The 24,561-nt window shown below is 40.5% G+C and overlaps 1 protein-coding gene across 3 annotated transcripts in view; it reads right to left on the bottom strand.

Moving 5' to 3' along the window:
• AFF2 (AF4/FMR2 family member 2) overlaps nt 1-23,357 on the bottom strand; it is a 518,465-nt gene extending 495,108 nt beyond the window's left edge. For 2 of the 3 annotated variants that reach the window (XM_003271824.3, XM_003271823.3), the window contains exon 1: nt 23,085-23,357. In XM_003271824.3, coding sequence (XP_003271872.1) covers nt 23,085-23,131 — 47 coding nt within the window. In that variant the 5' untranslated portion in view covers nt 23,132-23,357. The remainder of the gene's footprint in view (nt 1-23,084) is intronic. The other variant, XM_012498708.2, reaches the window with a different exon arrangement.
• Between the last annotated feature and the right edge of the window lie 1,204 nt (nt 23,358-24,561).

Genomic DNA, 24,561 nt, shown 5'->3' with positions numbered 1-24,561 from the left:
AGAGAAAGAAAGAGAGAGAGAGAGAGACAGAGAGAGAGAAAGAGAGGCTTCAACCAAAGCTGTACATCAGTACTGAAGTGCTAACAGTAAGTTTAAGTGGCAAGATGCAGAGTTTCTTCTTTGGTGTCCCAGGCTTTGAATGAGAATCATACTGCCCGACATCTAAGAGCCACTTTGAAAATACAAGGGTGGAGTGGGTGCCTTTACAAGTCAAAACACAGAATTCTCTCTTCGACCATTCTCCTCATCCCTGCCTACATGATTACCCTAAGGAGTATGTCATTCCTTTCTCAATCTGGAGGAACTGGATCCAAGGATTTTCTGGAGCAGCGACAGTGTTGAAATATCTGCTATGAACTACATGAAAGAGAAAAGAAAAGCAGTTATAATTCCATTTTACGCTTGCACAATTTTGAAACTGTCAAGAACTAAAGACTAATATTTGGAGCTTATTTTATGAACAAGCATTCTAAATTTTTTTGCATGAAATCAAACAAAGCAGGCTTTGTCTTTCATCCTAATTTCCAAACACTTGTTATAAACGGTTGCTAACATCTCTGTCTATGCTGCAAGAGAGCTATTTTCATTTGAACAACACGGTATATAATTGAAGTCAGAGTTGTAAATTACTCGGCCATCTGTCCTTAAGCTGTCACAAATCATACATGGAGAGCATATGTATAATGAAAATAGATTAACAAACTTTTTAGAGTTTACATGCTTCTGAGTTAATTAATCCTCTGTCCCACACATTTCCAAGATTTTTCAACAATATGTTTGATGAATCTGTTTAATTACATGAATGGGGTATATGTGCATGTATATGTTTTATAATGTCATTATTACAAATTCAAAGGAAATCATGCAATTGATTTAACATTTTCACTTAAAAATTAAAATAAATAAATTTAATCATATACAGGACCTGGATCTATTGGCATTATTCTGCTCATTTTATTATTAACGTTGAAAATTAATATTAACATTAGCAGCTACCATAAATATCTCACTTTCCTCTTAATGAAGATGATATATATATGCATATACATCACCCCTGCATTTCAAAAAGATGCTACAGAGAGCAAGTGTTTTAGTCACTGGAGTCGAATTCCTGTTTCAAGGATGTATTCTCAGTACTATCACAATACAAAATTTGACCTCAGGAAATTTGCATGATTTCCTTGCCTCAGTTTCTCCTTTTATTAGTGTTTGCATGCCCACATGTGTGATCACGTAGAGCAGATCTTTATACTAATTTATTGGAATAGTTTATAAATGAATGTGCCAGAAGGCTTTAGTTGCAAGAAATGAACGTATAAATACGACAATACCAACAAGATAGGAATATATTAATAAGGTAGTTTTTTTTCAAAACTGGAGCAGGGTTTTGTGATACCACTCTTGCCTAGCCAAAGTCAATCTAAATACACATCAATCATAAGTAATCATTGTGTAACTGTACAATTGTATAAGCAACTGTACCAGCAATTGTATACTAAAAGTCTTTGCAAAGACCTGATGTGCATTTAAAATTTAACTCCCACTCAGTGCAGACCTAGAACAGTAAAATAGTGAATAGAAAAACTTAAAAGGTTCCCACAGCATGTTCCCCAAGCAGGAAGGGACTGAAGTTTTCCCTCAAAGCCTTTTCCCTATTGCTTTGTAGACACAATGTATGCCTGTTTCCATAAACAAACAATTGCATGCCCAGAAAGTCCACTCTCACCTCTTAATACAAAATGTTCCCAAAAATACACATATAATGTGAAACTGTCCCTATCACCAGATGGACTGGAGGCAAGAGCTGATCTTTCTGCCCCATGCAAATGCATGTACAAGCCCCCTCTGGGACAGCCCACATAGTTAAATATAGTGAGCTGTGCACCTGCAATCCTTGGAGAAGAAGTGAAGACTTTAGGTCCAGTAAGTGCAACCCATATTTCCTCTTGTCGTCAGGACAGGTGGCAAGCAAGTAACAGCCATGATTTGACTATTTTGCATCAGAACTTTTTCAGGGCACACTTAGAAAAAGAACAACAGGGGAGATTGTGAGAGTATTCTTGTTTAGCCATCAGCACAAAGGAGAAAGATTTTGGCTCACCGGCAATATGGTGACAAATGCTTGCACTGGGGCAGAAGTTTCATTTGAAGTTCTCTGCCCCTGTTGATTGCCCTAATCTGGCAATGGTATGAGTTCCACAGAAATTTGATGCAACTGAGGAGAAAGGAGCAGTGCTTTTGGACGGCACAAGGGCTGTTTCATGGACGCAATGCCTTTTCAATCTCAGTGCAAGAGAGTCTCAGATGTAACATATTTGACTTATGTCTTCCTTTTTACACATTATCCACACACTTGCATGCTACAAAAATAAGAGTTTATGATCAGATCTGATCTTATCCGAAATATTCACACGTAATTCCATGTAGCCTCAACTGAGAAGTTAGGTGGTCATTTTGTCCCTGACTTTCACATCAGGACAAATATGATGATTGGCATTTTATTGACATATGGAAATCCTTGGAAATATGGATATATAAACTATGCAATGTAATTTGTTTCCAATACCTTCTTAAGGTTTATGAGATAGAGGGGAAATATATCTTGATAACAAAAACTACCTCCTACGAAATGTGCTGCAGTGTTAGTTACCACCAAAGGTAGACATATTATTTTTTAGGGTAATTTTTTGCAAGATCCAGGCAAAAGTGTCTGTGTGTGTGTGTGTGTGTGTGTGTGTGTGTGTGTTTCAGGTAGCTGTGGAACCTGAATGTGGTACATTCAGTTTGTAAGTTATAACTGAATGTACCGTGAATTTGAATAATTACCAGAGGCTTTCTTGGGTTTGTAATTGGCCAGTCCTCTGTGTTGTCACAGGGTGCAAGAATGGTGACAGTGACATTATCAGAGGCTCCACACAAATGGTACCTGGTGACCCACTGATGCACTGATAAGACTGCAACCCTGAAAGCCTGCTTCCCTCAAGCCAAACCCCTGTGAGAAGGAAGTAGACTTAAGGTAGCTTCTATCCAAGTTCATTTTCAGTGCATAGTAGGGCATGCACTGATAAATGGCTTTCCTGGCCTTGGCAATGTCTGCCGTCTTTATGCTGCACTAAACTGTTTGACTTTCACACAAAGACTTCTCAGAGGCACTGTTTGGGTCATTATAGAATAAGGCTATTAGAGCGCTTTGTAATTGTAAGCATAAACAAATTACTTTACAAAAAAGGCTAGAGCCGCCAGCCACAATGAAAGAGATTGATCAAAACTGTTTCTGATTACTGTATATCAGATTCTTTAATTTTTAAAAAAAAGGAACCGTAGGTATAGCGATTAAAATTATTAACACAGCTCTAAAGTCTGAAGTAAAAGGCACTGTGAGATATGGAAGTTATTCCCACTTAAGACATTTTATTTCACACGACAAATAAGGATAAAGGCCTTTCTTCTACAAAGAGTTCAATGAAAGTTCTGGTTACAGGAGTCAATTCTCTGTTCAGTTTAAATCTATTTGGAAATTCTTTCTATTGCATCCAAAAGAAAGAACAGCTGGGCCAGTGTTAAGAAGAACCAGAAGAGTATTGCAACCTGCTGAGCCCAGTTACGCCAGCACAAAAACGTGGGAGCCCGGTGCCTACCACCTGGAGCCCCCAGGACACTCTGCCTAAGCTACAAAGAATTGAACTCAACCCTGTTGGGCATTTCGATTTGTTTACCCTCAGCTAAATATGACTTTTTTATGGAAAGCGGCAGTGAGAGCGGTGAGGAAGGTTTGCAAAAGTTGATTTTCAAAAATTCACAAAAGCTTCTAGAACATCAAATGCTCTTACAAAACATTTTGATGAGTGTAAATGAATCAGAAACATATGTATTTCATTTCCCTCCAAATACACAGGAGTCTCAAAGTTAAAGAGAGAAAAAGGGCTTGAGGCAATATGCATTTCAGGTTTCACTGAATCCAAAAGCATTTGAAAATAGTTCTAGACAAGCAGCAGGCCAAGAATACAGCTGGGTGTGTCCATCTTGGACATTAAGGGATTTTGCAAGTTTTTTAATTGTTAGATAGTTAAAGTCCCTCTTTGAAACATCTCAGATGTAAACTAGATTTATATACTTTTATTTTACTTTTAAATGCACAAATCTTCAGGGCAGCTAGCATTATTTTATTCTAAAAAAAATGTTTAAAACAAAATGTCATAATATGTTTAGACAAAACAGCCTTCAACCAGACAAAAAGGCTAACAGAGTAAGAAAGGTTATTTGTATATATGGAGTGGTGAGAGGTGGGATGGGGTATTAGGACCATATATCTTAAGAGTTTAAGTTTCACAAAAGCCTAGACTCTACAACTAGCTTATATATGTGTTTGCATACGTTTGTATATACAGTGTGTATATATACGTATATATACATATGTACGTATATATACACACTGTATATATGCACAGGTAAACATTCTTATTAACTTATTTCCTCGGGTCTCCGAATGGCACATTCTAATGTCATTAAATGATGTCACATGCATAGTATGTGCCCTTAATGCATAAGCACAAGAATAGTTTAGATTATTCTCTGAATTTGTAAACACTCTTTTTGGTTTTCTTTTTTCATTTGTAGTTTCTTCCGCTTCGTATTATTTTCATGTCTACGTGAGTGGGAGATGTCTAGTACAAACCAAACAGTAGAAATTGCTGCAAGTGATTTCACAAAGAATGTGTTCAAAGACTGTAATATTTATTCCATTATGCTATGAACAAAGAAGAATACGATGCTTAGGTTTTATTTTAAAAACACACAGAAAGTGAGTAGATAAGAGGGAGATAACCATACATTCTTCATTGTGAGAATGCTAACATCTCACTTCTGACCTGAAGAATAGTTAACTGACTTCTGTAACAAGCATGCCAATAACCAAATGGAGAAGGGTCCCTGCACTGAGTCAGAAATGCAAAAAAATGGGGTGTGTTGGGAGAGTAGCAACTAGCTTCACTGCCTCTATTTATATAAGGTGCCATTAAAATGACAATAGGCGGCAACAGTAATTAATAGGCTCGAATTGTTGAGCTCACAAATGAGCCAAAAAGAAAAATAAGGCAATATATAGGTCAGTGATTCCCAATCTTTTAATTTTTTGAGAAAAAAATTTTAATTGTGATGTATGATGCTGTTTTCATGGTTTGTTGTATTTTATGTTGCAATAATCTTCCTCCTATTCTCCCCCTTACCCCAACCAACAACAGACAAAATACTGTAAGTCGTATATTTCTAAACTTTAAAGTGAATTTAATGTGATTTGATTTGAGCATCATTTTCCAACAATTTCAAGCTTGGGATTCACAGCCAATGGCCTATACTGCAGCTTTTCTCCTAAGGGATTTTAAAGCATCATAAAAACCCAGCAGCTGAAACAACCTCAAAGGTCATCTAGTTCAACCTTTATCTAATGCTGGAATTCCTTCTGCAACATTCCTAATAAGGGCCATCCAGTCTTTGCTTCAACACAAGACATGCATACTCCTCCACCTTAAATTTTACCAGGTAACTGCCACTCAAGTGGAAAGTGACCAAACACAACACACCACTTTTTCCTTTCTCCATCAAAGCTCAGTCACATGTGGGGTCATTGCTCAGGGCAGAGCACAAAGGACATTGGTTTATAAATGTCTCGCCTGACAGACAGTAAATGACCCATGGTCGTGGATAACTTCTCTTGCAGAAGTCAGACACTATGCCAATGAAGCACTGCAAATACTAGAGACTACCGCCCAGGTAAATACAATAAACTTCTCACCACAAAGGCTGTTATCTGACACCCACACTGATAGTCAAGGTGGCTCTCTGGAAGAAAACAGCTGGCTCTGTTTTTTTTTAGCAAAATCAACACTCCTGTGCCAAGTCCAGACCAAAGCAAAATGGAATATAAAGTCCTTTTAATAGACTTTTCCCCCAAGTCAAGATGAATCTCTAGACCCAATTCTAAACGCAATATTTATAAAAGGTATTTGGTAGCAAGAAACTATTCATCTTGGGATGCCCCATTAATAGCTGTGACAATAGTATTTGACAAAATTATTTTCTTTTTTTTTTTTTTTTGAGACGGAGTCATGCACTGTCGCCCAGGCTGGAGTGCAGTGGCGCGATCTTGGCTTACTGCAAGCTCTGCCTCCCAGATTCACAACATTCTCCTGCCTCAGCCTCCTGAGTAGCTGGGACTACAGGCGCCCGCCACCACGCCTGGCTCCTTTTTTGTTGTTGTTGTATTTTTAGTAGAGACGGGGTTTCACCATGTTAGCCAGGATGGTCTCGATCTCCTGACCTCGTGATCCGCCCGCCTCAGTCTCCCAAAGTGCTGGGATTACAGGCATGAGCCACCGCGCCCAGCCATCAAAATTATTTTCTAATTTACAGTCCCTTTGGCAAAAAGAACCAATACTGTACAGTTGAATTCAGGGTTTTATAATAACTAATCAATAGTGCAGTACAAGAAATGATTTGTTGGATAATGACTGAAAGGTTGCAGTAATCAACAATGTGGTACAATGTACTAAGGGCTAGATTTTGACTTAAGATGCCTCTTGTACAACAAGTGAAAAAAATGAGTACTAGAGACAAAAAATCATTCAAGGGAGTGTTGGGTCCGCTTGGCATCCTGGCAGCCACAAAGAAAGCCAGATGCCCTGTGTCATGTATTTCCTTATATGACAGATGACTCAAGCCCTTTCATTGAAAGTGGATTTGCTGTGGCTTGACCAATTCCATCTCCTATGCTGATCTCATTCACATAAATCTCCAGCATGTAGCAACGAGGGCAGTGGTACTGAAGAGAAGGCTGGGTAGGATTGGGAAATGGGTATCTGTTTTTGTCATCTTAAAGTGCCACAATCTCTGCCACCAGAAGGATTTTCAGATACGATCTGGGGCATCTTAGAAAAGCATTGGACTTTTGCCCACTGCTTGTTCTACTTTAAGTATTTAATGGTCTGACTCCAGGCGCCATTTATACAAATATCACTATGATATCCCCAGTGCCTGGCTAATGGTAGACACCAAGAATATATTTGTTGAATGAAGGAATGAATGAATGCCCATTCCTCTCTTCAGGAGGCACTATACTTAAGATTTCACTCATCACAAAGCTGATGCTCAGCTACCAAATAGACTGCAAAGAGAATGTAGCTATTCAATGATGTAGTATCAGAGTGGAATAAATAATACTAGGTCCCAATCTCCCCATTACAGGATGAAACGATGGTCACAGCCAGAAGAGTGGCTTTTCATAACTTCCAAGTAGTAGCTTGTTCAGAGGGGGCCAACGTTGAGCAACATCTCAAGACTTATCTGTGAGAAGCTGTTATCACAGTTCAGTGTTACAGTGCCAGGGTTCAAATCCCGGCTCTACTACTTACTTATGTGATCTTAAGCAAGTGACTCAGCCTTTTTGGGCCTCAATTTCCCCATCATAAAAATGGCAATAAGCTTGCCTACTACTTCGCAAGGTTACTGGAAGTATTAATAGTTTGTGTACGGAAAGTGTTCAGATGAGTGTCTGATGTGCAGTAGTTGCTCAACTCTGAGGGCTATTGTCATCTGCCAAGTATATGCCAATATGGTGACAGCGAGAGATGTATGGTTTCACAGGAAGCATCAGGCTTCAACATTAGTTACTTGATTCCTCCTGGAAACGTTCCTGTTAGCTTTTTGATCTTTTGGGGTTCTCATATTGTGGCAATTAGAGAGGATATCCGGAGGGGTGTTTTCCTGGGAAAAGGCTGTTGAATATCTGCTTCTCAGCCCAAGTTCCCTTGAAAAAGTTTACATGCGGGAGATAAAGACGCCTCTCCCTGCTCTATGTAACCTAAAAATAGAGTTAGAGCCTTTAGGGCCCAGCCACCTCCCACCTGCATATCTAGACAGAGTTTCTTGAAGTCTCTCCAAGCTTGGCTTGGGACGTTTTGCCCTAAAAAAAGAGAACACAGTGAACACAGATAGGCAAGCTGTCCTTTGACCTTGGGAGGGCTGACGTGAACTGAAGAGCTTATACTATTTTGTGTGGTCTCCAGGGCAGAACTGCAACCAAGGGCTGGAAGTTCAAAGAAGGCTTCTTTGCCCACATACAATGGAATTTGTTCTGACCTATCCAAAAAAGAAGAAATTTGCTACCATAGGAGGTAGTTTCATTCTCATTATGTTTTTGTTTTTGTTTTTTGGCTAGCAGAAGCTGGATAACTACTTGTGGGGAGACCGAACAAGGGGTTGGCCTCGCTCTCATCCCCCTTAAGGACCTTACAGATCTGAAGTTCTAAGATCCTATACCACTGCTGGGACATGAATCAGGAGCAACCGCTGCAAAGAACCAATGGGAGATTCTCCTTTCTTTTTACACATCATACATTGCACGAGAACTGAGCCATAGCTGCATTTACCATTTTGCCTGCACACCACTGAAATTAGTTCACACTGATTCATAAAAATTGATCACATTTCTTTTTATATTGTTATAGCTTTTATGATTTTTACAACTCTATTTTTAAATGGGAGACTATCATTATGAAAAAAATGTAGCTCACAGAGGGCCTTCATTGTCCAGTTAATAAATAATGGAGGGATACAAAGTATCAGTACTAAAGCTAAGAAGCCTTGCTTATCCATTGTCTATTTATGAAAATTCAGTCTTCCTGGAAATAAGACACTGGAAATAGAAATAAATATGGCTTTATTAGCTAAAGCAAAACAGCTAGAATTTCTAGTGTCTTTTTATTTCATTGAAAATTAAGGTCTAATAATTCTACAATTTAAATGCAAGATGCCTCCTTGGATTTTTTTAAATGATGGTTCATAAATCTACATTAGCAATGACAGTTTTGGACATGAAATTCAGAATACAGTAAAACAGCCTGCAAGATATTAAAGGCTTCTTTCTCCCGAATATGTTATTTCCTCCCCTTTTTCCAGTGAGGAAACAATTTGTTTATTACCCTTTCAAAGTAAACTTACGAAAGGTAAAAATGGCTTATTTTTCCTTTAAAATAAGGTTTCATTTTGTCCAGTCTCCTCAGTCATTCAGTGTAGGCTGTCTCATTCATAACAACCTTTTAAACATTTATCTCATAAAATGCACCACAGTCTTTAGAAAAAATTCAGAAAGCAGTGTTGTGTTTCTGACCTTTCAAAACACTGCCATAAGTATCCTAGATCACTAATAAAGGGTAGAAAATAATCTGAAAATTTATCAGATGTAAGTAATACAATTAAAAGGACGACAGTGAAATAAGACCATGACGCCCACATCATAAGCTGTATTTTTCCAAATGCTGTCAGACCTATTCAAGGAATCAAATAAAACAGTAACTACTAAACTGTTTATATGAATAAATGTCAGGAATTTAAAAGATAGTGAAAGAGGAGTGTAGGTGATAGAGAACTGAGGGTTGTGTATTTAGAAGTAACATCAGGCTTGTCTTCTATGGCTGTTAAAGTCGGCTAAGCTCCAAGTTCCCAGGGAAGGCAGTAAACATTCATAGTTAAAGGATCAACATCACATAGACCAATTCAACTTGGCCATTTCCTTGCCTCCAACGGTCACCACCAAAATGTAGCATCACTGCTAGAAGTCCTTTGAGAATAAAGCCATATGAGAACTATGCTCAGGAAATCCGGGTGCTAAGACTGTTTTGAACAAACACATATTTACAAATACACATTTCATGACTGACCACCCTACACATCCTACAGTGGAAGGCCCAAATTCACAAATGAGATTGTGGCCAACCCCAAACTTTCACAGCATGTGGGAATAAAAGGAAAGAAAAGGAAAGACAAAACATAAGAAAACAGCAGAAGAAATAGCCCTAACTTTGGCATTGCACTTTTTCTTCTTCTTTTTTTTTTCCTCTTTGCATTGAACTTTTCATTACTGGTATTTATACTTCTGTGGTTTTCTGGTTATTGTCATTGTTAAACAAATGTGTGCCTATCAAATAATAAAAGTCACATTAACCCCAAGAACCTGGACCATTTCTAGAAAGTCAGATAGGCATGGTTATTCAAAATGTCTTTCCCTTTCAAATTCCTATGAACAATGGCACAGCAATTAATTAATTAATTAAAGTTAATTAATTAAAGTTCAATAAAGATTTATGAGTGGGCCCTCTTCCCAACTTCTGCCACTGTAGCTGGGTGGGACAGATTAACTAAAATATCCCTGAGAAATACCATGAGCCATGAAGTTCCTGACTCGCGTATCATTTATGATACCCTTGGGGAGCAGGCCCTGCCTAAGAAAACCGAGCCCAGCACCCCATAAGGTTCTCATTACCAACAGGAATGTGCCAGGTCAGATGCACTGGTGGTTGTCAAGCTTTGCAAACTCTTCCCCCACCCTCAAATCTCATAAATTTTGCAGAATATGTTGCTTTGCCTTGAATTTTTATGATTATGTTCAATTTAAGGAAACTTATCCCATATTTTATCATTTACCTTACTTTCTAAGAGTTACATGATGTCCATGAAGTTCTGAGAACTTTCTCCTAATCATATTTTTTACATCTTAAAAATATAAACCCACGTATTTCCAGCCAGCCACGAATTTAAAACCTCCCCCTTCTTCTAATTTTGGTGTGCAAGTGTAGGCCGAACAGATTTCAAAGTTTTTCAGTTGGGCAAACTCACCTTTCCGTCCTCCATTAAGGCAATGAAGCTACTAAAAGACAGAAACAACGGTGATCAGACTGTAAAAGTCAGCCAGGTCTTGGCATTGAAATCATATTTGGGTTGACACTGTAAGGCTCAGAGATGCACATCCCTGGAGCAGCTACTGCAGCATTCACAGCACAAAGAAAAGACTCTCCCAGCCCCAGGGTCAAGGGTGAGGGAGATGATGGTTTGGAGTATTGGCACGTAGGCAAAGTTTGGTGATCCCCACATTTTCACCTGCTTTAGCGCATTTGAATGATTTTAGTGTTATTTTACTGAATTTGCTTTATAATAATATGTACTCCAGGTTTAAGAATGTAACCGAATCTCAAAAATGAAATAAAATAGTTCAGCAATATATAAATAGATAGTGATGTACTCCTAATGATATATTTAGAGTAGCAACGTCTTTAAACCCTTCTACGTGCCTCACTGTAGATGTGGTAGTTCTTAGTACTACCCCTAAATCAGTGAATCTTCCTTACACACTCCAGAATCCCAGAGGCAGGGAAAGGGCTGGATGGTCCGATGTCATCTAACGAGATATGAAACAAGAGAAAAGATCCCACTCTACCTACAAAATTTAGGATAGGAATAAACTACAAAGACAGATGTAATCCTTTGCTAAATCTGATTATGAGAAGCAGACAAAATCACAACTGTATTCAGCATGTCATTTATCCTGGGTGACTAATGCATTATTTGTATGAAGTTAAAATTGAGCTCTGAGAAACTATGAAATAAATCAAATGCCCTACTTTATGTAATTTTAACAGACAGATCCCATTAGGATTCTACTATGCATAGCTGTTGGGTAAAATCATTGACCAGTATCCTTATAAATTAATCAACTGAGGTAATGCTGGCTCGGCTGTCATCATTTGCTACTAATCTACATTTAGAATTCGCTTTAACTTTCAAGCCTTTTGAAATAGGTTGATGAAATTTCTATTTTTTGTTCAAGGTATATGAGTCACTGCAATTGTTTACCAAAGTATATATGGCAGACGTGTGTTGTGGGTGTCCTTTTTCAATGGCATTAGAGTGCTCATTGGCATTTCACTGTAATTTCTAAGTATGATGCTAATCAGAATACAATGAAAACAGTCTTCATCATTCTTGACAAGAAGTTTTACCACTTACAGTCTGAATATATTTGCACTGTTGAAGTTTAAACTGTTACAGAACTTCAAAACTAAATGGCCACAATGCCTAATTGTAGCAAAAGATATATAGTTAATATTTAACTGTTATTTTTTTAAAAAAGGTCCATCATGGCTCTTGCATATTTTTCTGGATCTGTAATTAATATTCAGATAAGTTTCATTTCGATTACGAGACCCAATTTATTAAAGACCTATTAATTATCTACAGTCTGTCCTCCTAGTATGTACCTTAAAGTCTGGTTCATTTAACTGGCTGGGTGTTTCACTCCCATTAAAATTTCCTAAATTTCTTTGTCATCTCATATTTCTGTCTATCTTCTTGATCTGCAGCCTGCCACCTTTTAATTTTGCAATTTGAAAATAATAAAATAATGTTCAGGGGTGTTTTTCCAGATTACTTTTAGTACATTGAAGGTACCCAACAAACTCTATTATCAGCTCATCTTCAACTCTGTGAAGGCAGGTTATAGCAGAAGGGATGTGGTCTTTGGGCCCAAGAAACCTGAGTTGGACTTGGGGATCTGCTGTTGGCTAATCATGTGACTTTGAGAAAGTTAAGGGTGTACCCCTCTGATCCTCATCTTTCTTGTCTGTAAAATGGGGGTGAAAACCCTTATTTTTTAGGGTCCTTGTTCAATGAGGTGATGTTTGTAAAGTATATGCCATAATGCTCTGTAAATGCTAATCCTCTTTCCCTACCAAATTATCTTATAGATTTCTTTAAAATCAGCACGTGTGGAAACTTTTCTGCACATCCTTGGGATGAAATTGTAATTTGAATCCTCCAGAGGCATACATAGAAAATGTGTTCAATGTAAAAATATATGTTAGGAAAATTCAAATCCCAGGTTAGCCTCCAAAGCAGGAACTATTAAGCAAACGGGCATCTAGCTAAGAGGAGACACGACACGTTACAAAAGTGTGGAGAAAAATACTCAGCAAATGTTGCAGGTCTGTTCTCCCCGCTTTGTACTAGATGAAAGCTACAATTCAGGGATGGTAACAAGTTACTACACCTTTTTTTTTTTAAGGCTGCCCAATTACCCTTCAAGCACTGTTGCAGATATTAAATGTAGGTATACCTCATGACAAGAAAATGCTGTACACAAAAATCTAAAATCTAAAAATGCTGTACACAAATCTGATAAGTTTAGGGCTGTTTGGGAGAGATTTTGCTCATCAACAAAGACTTCCCTATGGTATTCCTGGCAAGTAAGATGCACATAAAGAACATTTAATTTATAACATTTCTATAAGCATCCTATTTCAGAAAAGTATGTACAGAAGGCAAGGCAACACACCTACCTGTACCCACCTGTCTGCTCACTGTGATTTTAGCACTTCTCTTGGTCCTCATTCTTACACCTCTTGAGCTATCTCTTCACAAATTTGATCACACAAAGTATTAAGCAGGTTTTTGTCTATCATTCCATTTACCTATTCAGCAAAAAATAAATGAGCACCTACTGTGCACCACACACTGTTCTAAGCATTGCAGTGTCAGCAGTGAATGAAACCAACAAAACTCTCCACCCTTAATGAGTTCACATTCTTGTCAAGTTTGAATTAAGTTCAGGTTTATGGACCAGTATACCTTCCTCCCAAGCACAGAATCTGCCACTTACACCAAAGAGGAACAGACTTGTGTGTCTCTTGTTGGAGTAGATATCTGGAAAGTCATGCCTCATATTTGGTAATGAACTTAGACCCAATTTGTAAATCCTAAGGATGAGTGGTAAAGTCCTCATTAGCCCAGTCTACTACACAGCCCAAGCGTAAGCAGGGCTTGCCACTAGTATAGCATCTATTCTAGGGTACCCTTATAGATTAGCAGAGAAGCTAAGGATTCACATGGCCTGTGGATTAATTCAAGCTCGGCAACATACTACCAGTATGGCCTTGGGCAAGTCGCTGAACCCTTCTGTCCCAGTTTCCTGCTCTGTTAATAGAGAAATCGGATAACACAAATCAGAACCTGTAACATAGGAAATGTTACCTGTAATTATTAGCTTAAATTATTACTATTATTAATACTGCTTTTAGGTCTTCTCACCTAGATTTAATATTTTGAAGAGCTAGCATAGTGCCTGAATTAATTGAATAAATGAATGATGCTGCACTCTGAACTGGCAGCATTAGGTTATTATACTGGGCCAGGGACTGGGAATACAAAAATAAATGACACATTCTCATCTTTCACAACAACAAAGGTGCACAGGAAGAGTTGGGGAAGGGAGAAAGCAGGATCCAGCCCAGGTGGAAGTCAGCTCAGGAAGGTATGAAAGCACAGAGGACAGGCATCTGAACAGACTGGGTAGGAGTATGGAAGTTTGAGGGGCGGAGGAGGCAGGAGGTCTGCCGCTCGCTAGCAGCTTCCCAGAGATAGAGCTGAGATTTGAACAATGACATAGCCAGGCAAAGAATTACTTGGTGGCCAAACAGCTAATTGTAAATACAGATGTCAACACCAATCACACAGTACCAAGGCACCAACTCACTTTTTAGGAAAAAAGAAATTCTGATGGTAAAATATTGGTACACACCTAACAAACAAAATAGTTAATTTTATTTTTAGAAAAGGAGAAAGAGCAAAAGAAACAATGTATTTGTGAACATCTCAAGAGCTACAATATACACTTCTTTTGAAAAATGGCCATTTTGCTAGCAATTGTACCGATTTACAAACACTTGTTTCAATTATTTCAGAAAAAAACACATTTTCATTTGGTATTTCTTTGAAGAATGTTTGCATAAATGTTTCCAAAGCTCTTCTTGGGAGAGTTTTGTGGTTGTGCCTCAGCAAATGTTGGTCTGTGTTAATAAGAATATTCCATTCACACAGCAAAAGAGGACTCAGGCAATTATGTGATGAATGTGAGCTACTGTCAAACCAGATAATTCAGGATCCAAAGTCAATTGTCTTATGTTGAGTATTCAATGCTCCTGGTCCCCTAAACAATAAAAATTTCTGGATTTCCATTTCACTCTGAACTGCACTAATAGTAATAAAAGAGTTTCATGGGCCTTGACCAGGACTGTTTTGCCTACTTAGCTTGCATTCTCTCTCTCTCCCAGAATTCCTATTTTACTTACAGTCCATGTCATAATATTTCCCTAATTCTAATTATACATTCCAATGTAAATTCTGTGAGGCCAGAGGTCATCTTCTACAGTCCTTTCACCTCTCCCTAAAAATGACTGACTAGCAGAGTGTTGGGCACAGAGTAGGTAGGCAACACAAACAGTTCTTGAGAGATGACAAACACTGAACTAGGGTATAAGGGCTCCTGACCCGGCTTTGCCAATTACTGACTGGATGTCCTTGGGCAAGACATTTTCCCATCCTGGGCCTCAGTCTCCTTATCTGTACAATGAGAAGTCTGGATCACATGATCCAAAGGGGCCCTCCAGCCTTAAAACTCTAGCTTCTATGAACTGATTAACATCTACACACCAAAGCCAAGCACTTTGGCAGCAAATAAATAATAGCGAATTGATGAGACCTCTCCACGGCACTTCATCAGAAACATCCATCACACTGAGTCTAATTTAGTCACTGTGGTTGTGCCGACCTGGCATGAAAATAATCAGTCCTTTGGAAAATTAAATTATTAAAAAGTTAGTTGGCTGACATCCTGAATGGGGAAGTAAAGCCTATGTAATTGCATTTTTCATTGTTCAACAGATAGTCAGGTTGTCATGTACATATTGCCATAGTCTAAAGGTTAAAATGACCTTACAACAACACATTCCATCTGCTTGGTTGGTTTGATCAAACCATACTAGAAACCCAAACACCAAGAAGACATCACAATTTTAGCAAACAACTTCTTCCAATGATTGTTAAAGCTGAGATTTCAATTTCAGCACCACTACAAAACAAGTAGCATATTATTTTTTACTTATACAAAAAAGAAACCATTTCAAAGCTATTTATTTCCAGGAGATACGTTGCCTACAAAACACAAAAACTGACTCCAGGAAAATGGTTTAATAAAGGTCACCAAGTGAACCAGTATCTGCTACTGAGATCTGGTTTTCATTGAAGATGGTAGATGATGCAGAGAACTATTATTTGGAAATCTAACAAAACAAACCGTTCTTCATAGGATGGAAGTAATGTCTTTTATTTCTCCAACAAAAGAAACATTGGAAAAATAAACAGATGAGTGATTTTGATTTTGTAATGAAAACAAAGCTTGTTTCCTTAGTTTATTCCTCAAAGTGTGGCTTTTACACCTTCATATAAGAGAATGTACCTACTGAAGAACCAAATCAAAGATGACTTTGAAACATTAGCTGATTTTATTTTTCAAATGAAGCAAAATACACAGGTATGTTTGAAAAACAGCATCCCATAAAGTAAGCAATCCATAATCAAAATCACATTCTAGCTATAGTGCTATTGTCAGCTCTGCTTAAATCATGCCATTTTTTTCAGCTCTCAAATAACTTTTTTTCAGCTCAGTAAGTAGGTAGATGTTAGAAGCTAAGGTCGTCTAAAAGATTTACTTCAAAATAAATTCAACAATTCAGTGCATCACCCTCTCTACGGTGTAAAGTGTGCCTTGCTTTGAACATGCATATAAAATTTCATTAAAGTGTAACATAAAAGTTTTACATTAGAAGAACCCAGGGCTGGACCTTTGTTTAACAGTCATGATAATTTATGGTGTGGATCTGCTACAGTTAAGTAGAAAAACAGCCTTCTCATAGTGAAATACAAGTCATAAAGACTGAAACTCATGGAAAGCTGGAGGAATCCCAACCCTCCGACCACTCATTTTTTCCTCAGATTTTTGTTACACATTCTTTATTAATGTTCTCAATGCAGATTGAGACACAATACCAGTCCGTTAATTCCTATAATGCCGTACCTTAAAAGATATTCTTTCCTCTTGTTTTTCTTTTGGGCTAAACATATCTTGGAATTCATAGAAATTCTGTTTTTTAAAATCATGCCAATTACATGGATACTATTTTTGCCTTTTCCTATTAATCTTCTTCTGTATCCATTGGTTATTCTCTTTATTTTCTGCAAAAAGATCAGACTGGCTAAGAGACATGAAAAGAATTACAAATAACTAATATACGATCACACAGGCAGAGAGACAGTATTATCACTAGGATTTACTAAGCAACTATCCTTGAAAGAGACCTGCATTTGCATGGAACAGTCTTTGAGTTGAATGTGACTCTAACATCAATCAACAGATGTTTATTGAGTACCTGTGATGGAAAAACACTGTGCTAAATGATGCCAGAGGGTGACGCACCATTCTCTAGGAAGCAACGTGGATATTTAAATATTAACAACTTAATGCAACAGTGGTGATGCAGCAAAAAGAGCAACAAACACATGTCCTAAGACTATTCACCTACTGTGTAAACTCAGGCAAGTAACTTAACCTCTCTGAGCTTCCGTTTTATTATCTACAAAATGAAGCTAAAATATCAATCCCAACAAATCTTTAAGGTTATTGTGAGGGTCCAATCAATTAATACATATGGTAAGATTAGAAAGCTTTGGAAAGAAATGTTACCAACTTCCCACCTCCAGTTTTGAGAATCCAAATAAGCCAAAAAATATACCATGGTCTTCTTTATGTTCAAGTATCAAATCTTCAAAATTTGAGCATTCAGATTTAAATGAACAATTCTCAAAGACTTGAGATTTGTCTCCTATATATATATATATAATTTCCCATTTTCACATTTTCATGAAAGGGGCATCCATAAATGACATGCTAAGAGATTGTATCAGTATATAGACTGTTCTCTTTCTAATTAAAAGGAAAAAGCAGAGTTCCACGGCTGGTCAAATTACATGGTAATTCCACAGATTTTTTCCACAAGTACAATATACACAATCCAATCCATTTGTTTCAGTGACAGCTAAATAAATATTCGTATCCACGCAAAAAATAATAGGCAATGATCTTTTGTGGAAAGGCACCTGACTTGGAAATAGGCAGATGTGGATTTCTGAGCAAGCTCTACTACCAACAGGCTGTGTGAACTTAGGTGAGTCACACAACCTCTCTAAGATTGAATTGAATGGCAAGAACACCTGAACATTCTAATTCACAATGATCAAATGAGATAGCATGTGGAATAGCATTCCACATGTTGGAAAGGTTCAGACGAAATGTCAGTTGTTGATGATGCAGGCTCTGGGGTCAGCTTCACCTATGCTGAAACCTGGATTGTATCACTGAGTACCTGTGTGATTTCATTGCTTCATCTGTTAAACAGGGATCACAACAGGTCCTATCTCAGAAAGTTGTTGGAAGGATTAAACGAAATTGAGTCTTTACAGAATTTAGTCCAAGCTTGTGGCACAGAGTAAACACTCAAATTATAGTAGCAATGATAATGTTGAGTTCTACTACAGGTAAAACACACACACACACACACACACACACACACTCAAAAAGGTTTCTTCAAGTTTGGTCTTGGGTTCTTTAATCAGTAACATTTCTTTCCATTTATCAGTAAGCAAGTTTTTGACATCTCTCTTTATCCAACAGCAATCAGAAAAAGAAAAACAAAATTACAAGTGAAAAATGTAGTCACTGCAGCAAAAATTGTTTTGTCTACATGACAGGCTAATCAAGTATATGGCAGTTTTCCTCTTTGAGGTATGACCTACAGTTACAAGCTCTTAAGGCCATAGCTCTAAATTGTTCCAGAGAAGACCATTTCACTGGACTTCTACAATTTTGAAATTATGTTAAATAAGTGCAAATTTTGCATGCAAAAATAATGTTAGCTAAGAATAATGGGCATTTATTTCATGTTAAAGGTTAGTACATTAAAGCCATTTCTATTCAACAATAATTAGCATGTTTAAATACAATATAATTTGTATCCATCTACAGGATGCTTAAATGTATGGAATCTCATTCATGTCTATAATGATGGATTCATTTTCGAGGCAGTCATTTTCTATCTTGATTTGTGTATTTTAAAGTTGTTAAATGCTTGACTGAATCATTAGCAAAACAATTCATGTACCATTAAACTGATTTCTACCATGAGATAATTTTCTTCCGTGTCCAATAGATGTGCCTCTTAAGATGCACTGAGATAGCTTTTATTCTTTGGAGGGTTTGGGGAGTTGCGGAGGAGACCTTACTAGTGAATTTCACCAACTTAAATTTCTCCTACCCACACATTCCCTTAAGAAACACAACCTAAAATGGTTTGTTGAATGAATGCTCAAACACACGGGAGAATGCACACTGTACTAGCAAAGAAAACAGACCATAGGCAGTCTCCCTTTTAAGAGACCACAGAGGGAAAACGGGAAAGATAAATGGATGGAGGTAGAGAACAAGAAATGCTGGGAATCTCTAGGCCTTATTCAAAACAGGACTTCCCCTCCCCCCACCCCACCACAGCCCTAGTATCTCCAAGTTGGCAAAGGTTGTGTTCCTCCCATCTCCCACACCTTCCCATCCATAAACAGTCCTGTTCCGCTCTTCTGGGGGATTGTAGCTAACGAGGCCTCGGAAGACCTGTGCGCACAGAACAGGAGGAGGCAGCCGGGTTGCTGCAGTGCATGGGCCATGCGCGGCTGGAGCTGAAACAGTTCACTTTTGTCTAGAAAGCAGCCCCCCGCCCCTTCTCCGGCACTGCCCCGCCCTCGCAAGGTCGAAGAAAACTGGGGAAAGTGCAGTTCGGACTGCTGGGGCAGGCCCTGGGGGCTGCCTTTACCCGAGGAGGAGAAGCCTGGCCGGCACATGGCCCCTTCTCAGCCTTGACAGCCCCACACAGACCTTTGAACTTTCTATTTATATAACAGTTTAGTGAGTTTAAGTCTCTTCCTGTATAACTGCCCGTTTGCAAGCTTGCCTCTAATTAGGCTATTTGTGAGACATCACATAAAAACTACAAACAATTGATGCTGTCCCTTGCAGTGAGAAGCCAGCCACTGTCACAATCACTTAACTACGATTTTAACTAGGCTTTTGAACGTTCTGATTTTGCTATCAAGGTGGTTTTCTTTTCTTTTTTTTTTTTTAAGAATGTGTCCCTTTCTGTATTTTCTTTCTTTTCTTTCCTTTCCTTCCTTCCAATGAAGAAAAGGTAAGCATGCCCACAAAGAACCTTGGCCTGTCACAAAGCAATACCTAATCAATACTGGGTGGGAGGTGCTTACAGAACTGAAAGGCTGTACATTTTGTAGGCCCTCTGAATTTGCTTTTTTTTCCCTCTTAAATGGGGATTAATGACATCATTACATGATCTTCAGTCACCTCAAGTATTCATTTACTTGGTTACCAAAAACAAGTCTATGGAATGATTTAAATGAAGAAATTTGATTTTTTTAAATTTATCTTTTTCTTTAAGAGCAAGTGATGTCTTTCATGCACACAGACAGACATCTGTGCCATCTTTTTTCTTTCACAGAATGGTTTATATTAAATTCAGACTCAGGTGAACATTGCTCATTCATCCAAGAATCTTAAAGAACTTGAGCTTTGGCCCTTTAATCGAGTCCAGAGCATGACCCATTAAGTTATTCTTGCAGTTTGTGAAATCCAGTGGTATGTTCCATTAGGCATGTGAGCATTCCAAAACACTGCACATAACATGCACACTGCAGCATCATTAGTACCCCATCCTTTCCATTTGCATTTGTCCTAACAAATGTGTGTGTTTATAAATGGGCACACACTTTTTGTTTACTACAGTCAAGTGTTTGCAAATAACACATATGCCTGTGTATGTAAAGTCTTTCTTCATTATGTCTAGGAAAATGAGTTTGTTTTTAAGCTGTCCTGATCCATTTATTGTCAGACATCTAGGGTTGCAGTAGAGATAGCTCAGAGCTTACTGTTCCACAAGTGAATGTTAAGAATAAATTCAAGGTAAATAAGATCGTTAACTTTGCTGGTCTTTTTTTCCTTTCTTGGCCCTCCTGGGGGCTTGGGGGCGTGGGGAGTGGAGGCCATCACTTTAAATAGCTATTTACTCCCAAGAAATGGAAGTAAACATAGAATGAACATGTAACTGGCATGCTCTGGACTTCCAAAGAGAAGTGGGAAAGGTACCAATTTCCACTCAAGACAATGTCAAGCTTTTTAGTTCATCCACTATTGTCACATTTATGTTCCTTTTCTCTGTGGAGCTATACAAAACACAGAAGCACAACCACATTACAAATGTTTATAAACAGAGATGCATAACGAAGTGTGCCACTCACGAGCAGTAAGAAGGAGAAATTTTCCTGGATCATGTACAGAGGGAAAGGACAGGATTATTTATGCAGATGCGTTACACTAATTAATCAGTATTTCACATAATATTCACGAAGTGTCCAAGTCTATGCTTCTTAACTGATGTGTCTCAGTTAGGGATCTGGAGGAAAAAAGGTTTTGCATTTTCCTTAAGATAAGAAAAAGAAAGCCTCCCACAGGGGTGAGGGAACCTATCATTTTTTTAAAAGAAATCAAACATAAAAGAGTCCATTCCCTTTAAATATGCAATTACATATGCATAAGATTAAACCGGAATTAATATAAAAAACATGTTTCTAAAAACCTAATACCTTGTATATGTTTAACATTTGAACTATACCCATGAAATTAATTATAACAATGTCTGTTAAATTAACGATGTAACCCACACCATATATTAGGCAAATTGTATGCAAATAGTAGTGCTATGGTTATCAGTTGTTCTGCAAAATAAATTAGTGAAGCAGAGTAAAGGCTGTGTGCAGGAGCATAATATCTAATTAAGCAATAATTTTATTGTAATTTTTACTTTCAAATAACAGCATTTTTTAATGTAACAATGTATTTCTACAGAGCTGATAAAACCTTGGTATCCAAAACGCCTTATAGATTAATACTGATACAGCATAATTTGTGCTTCAAGGATTTATCCGGAATTGCTGTAAAATAAAATGTATTTAAGTTCTGATTATCTTGGATTTGCAACTAAAGGAGGCATGATTGGCATAATGAAGCTGTTGGCTAAGCATATGACCCTTTTTTAAAGAAGGAAATTGCCTAAAATATCACATCAACAGGGGAAATCCTTGTAAAAATACACAGCATTCATAACCAACGGCCGCTAGTAGTTTAACATTGCAAAAGATTTCGCACTATTGGGAGGTACTACAGATCATTCTAAATACATTTTAAAAGGCAATAACCAAGAATGCAATTTTAAGCGGTTACCACTGCGCCCCCTCCCCATCTAATTCCTTAGACTGTGGGGGGAATCTGATACGTTTAAGTATTATGACAAATAAACTGTGATAATGTTTGTAGTAGGTGAAGTTTTTGAAAAGTTAATAGATATGTATATCAGTATTTATGCACACGCGCACGCACACCTCTAAGAGAGCAACAACTTTCCAGCTCCCCAGTCACCTTTCTACCATCTTTCAAAATGTCTCAGCGACAAGTTTAGGGTATTTTGTGAAGAGCTGACTCAACCTTTGAATCTGAGCTGGATGCCCATTACAAAAAACTACGGCTGCCTCCCAGTGGGAGGCCGACGGGGATCCAGCCGGTAATTAAATGTGCATTGACATCAGAGCTGCGGATTTGGGGGGCCAACTCCAAAAACCCTCAGTCTTGAAAGCCAAGCGCCGAAGTCGGCCCCGAACCAAGGTCCCCTGAGTGGTGGCCCCCAAAGCCGCTGCTGCACCCGGGAGTGCAGGGAACTTGGGCTGAGTCGGCAGAAGTAAAGGTGTGCGCGCCGCGCAGCGCAGGGATGGAGGTGGCGGCAGCGGGGGCGGTGGCCACCAAGGAAGCAGAGGGCTGCTGGCGGCACCTGGCCGTTGCCTTTCCCCCATGGCCCGCCGCGGGCGTTGGGCACCTGGAAAGTTGAGGCATTTCGGGCGGGCGGCATCCGGGGCTCAAGGAGGCCAGACCAGCGAGCCGCTCCGAGAGAAAAGCTCCTGGGAGGTCGTGCGGTTCAGCCCTCGGGCGGCACCGAATTCGATGTGAGCCAAATGCAACTCTTTAGACTTGGAGCGCAAAGCGACGCTTTCGGGTCCGCATCCCTCCCTCTTCCCGCACCTCCCCCCACCGCGGCATCCGACCTAGGAGTCAGCGCGGCCGGGGCCAGAGGTGGCTGAGAGCAAGTGGGAGGGAGACCGGGGCGCCCCCCACGACAGCTCTAGCTCCTCTTAACAAAGGCGAAAACCTCAGACTTCGCCAGGAGATTCGCTCATCAAAGGAGAAGGCAAAAATCAACACCTACCACTGCTGCTCCAAGTCCCAGTCTCTGAAAAAGTCGAATAGATCCATAGCGGCCGGGCGGCGGCGGCGGGCGGGCGCCTGTCCCTGATCGCAGCGGGTCGGCGCGGCTCTCTGCACAGCTCGCTGGCGGTTCTCGGCGGCCCGGCTCTCCAGCCCTCCCGCCCAGCTAAAAGTGTCCGGGCCGCATCGGCAGCAGCGGCGGGCGCTGGAGGTGTCTGGTCCTGTGCTCCGGAGAGGCAGCGGCGGCAGTGGCACTGGGCGGGCAAGCGCCTGGTCGCCCACTCGGGTCCGCTCGGTCCGCGGTAGCCCGCGCACCCAGCGCCCCGACGCTGCGGCGGCAGCCGCTGCGGGCTCAGGCGGGCTGGGCCGCCCGCCTGGCTGGCTGCGGGCCGGCGGCGGCGGCGGCGGCGGCGGGGGCGGCCGGGGCAGAGGCAGCGGCGCGGCGCGGCGCGGCAGCCGGGGCGGCAGCGGCGGCGGCGGCGGCGGCGGCGGCGGCGGCGGCAGCGGCTGCACAGGCGGCGGCGGCGGCCGCGGCAGCATCACACACTTACACACTCACAGGGGGCGGAGCCTGGACAGCTAGAAGCCGCGACATGGAGCAGGCACGTTATCATCCCCGGATCTGGCAGGGGCTCGCCGCGCCCGCCCCTGCCTTTCGGGAACCCCCTCCCACTCCCCACTGTCAAAATCAGCTAGTGGGAGCGGCCACAGAGCTGAGGACCCGGACCCGGACCCGGACCCGGGACGCAGGGGCCGTGGCAGGGATACAGGAGGTGGGCTGGCGGGACCGGGACGCAGGCTTGGGGAATGGGACCCCTCTCTAAAGCCCAGCCCACCCCCACCACTGGGAATTAGTTTTGAACTAGAAAAGACAGCACAAACAGCCGTGGGGTTGAAGGTCGCCCCCTGCCACCTCAAGCACAGCTCCTTGAGCCCCCGAGTAGTGGAGCAAACTTTTGCGGGCCTGAGCATCCGTCAGGTCTGTAGTGCGTAGCACGCGGGTCCAGGAAGGAGAAGGCGGTCACCTTCACCGTCCCCGTGGCTCCACGTGCCCGCACCCAGGCCCTCCAGGCATGCCTTTAGGCGCGCACCTAGTAGGTCAGCGAGCTATAGGCCCTGGATTCAGTGGGCTGCAAGGATAGGAATAAATGACTGCCCTTGTGTGGTCCTTGAGTTCGGGGTTGGGACACTGTTAAACTGGGTTCCACTGTCACTTTCCTCGCACATTCACCGGGTGCCTTGAGCAAAAGACTTCTGCACGCTCCTCCTCTGAGAAATGGGAAAACCACTGGGTGTGTGCCCAGTATCCCACGCACCGGCTGCCCGTCTCCCTTCTGGCCTGAAATTCTCTTTCTGCACGTGGAGGGTTTAACCGAGCCTCCTACTCCCTTCAACCTCCACCTCTGGTCCAGGAAGGGGTGGATCCCTTTAGCCAATTCCCTGCAGGGAAAGGTTCCCTGGCCTCCTTGCAGAGAAAG

The sequence above is a fragment of the Nomascus leucogenys genome, chromosome X (assembly GCF_006542625.1).
Source record: "Nomascus leucogenys isolate Asia chromosome X, Asia_NLE_v1, whole genome shotgun sequence".
In the NCBI taxonomy this organism is placed as follows: domain Eukaryota; kingdom Metazoa; phylum Chordata; class Mammalia; order Primates; family Hylobatidae; genus Nomascus; species Nomascus leucogenys.
Note: the sequence above shows the minus strand (reverse complement) of the source record. Positions and strands in the feature narration are given on the sequence as shown.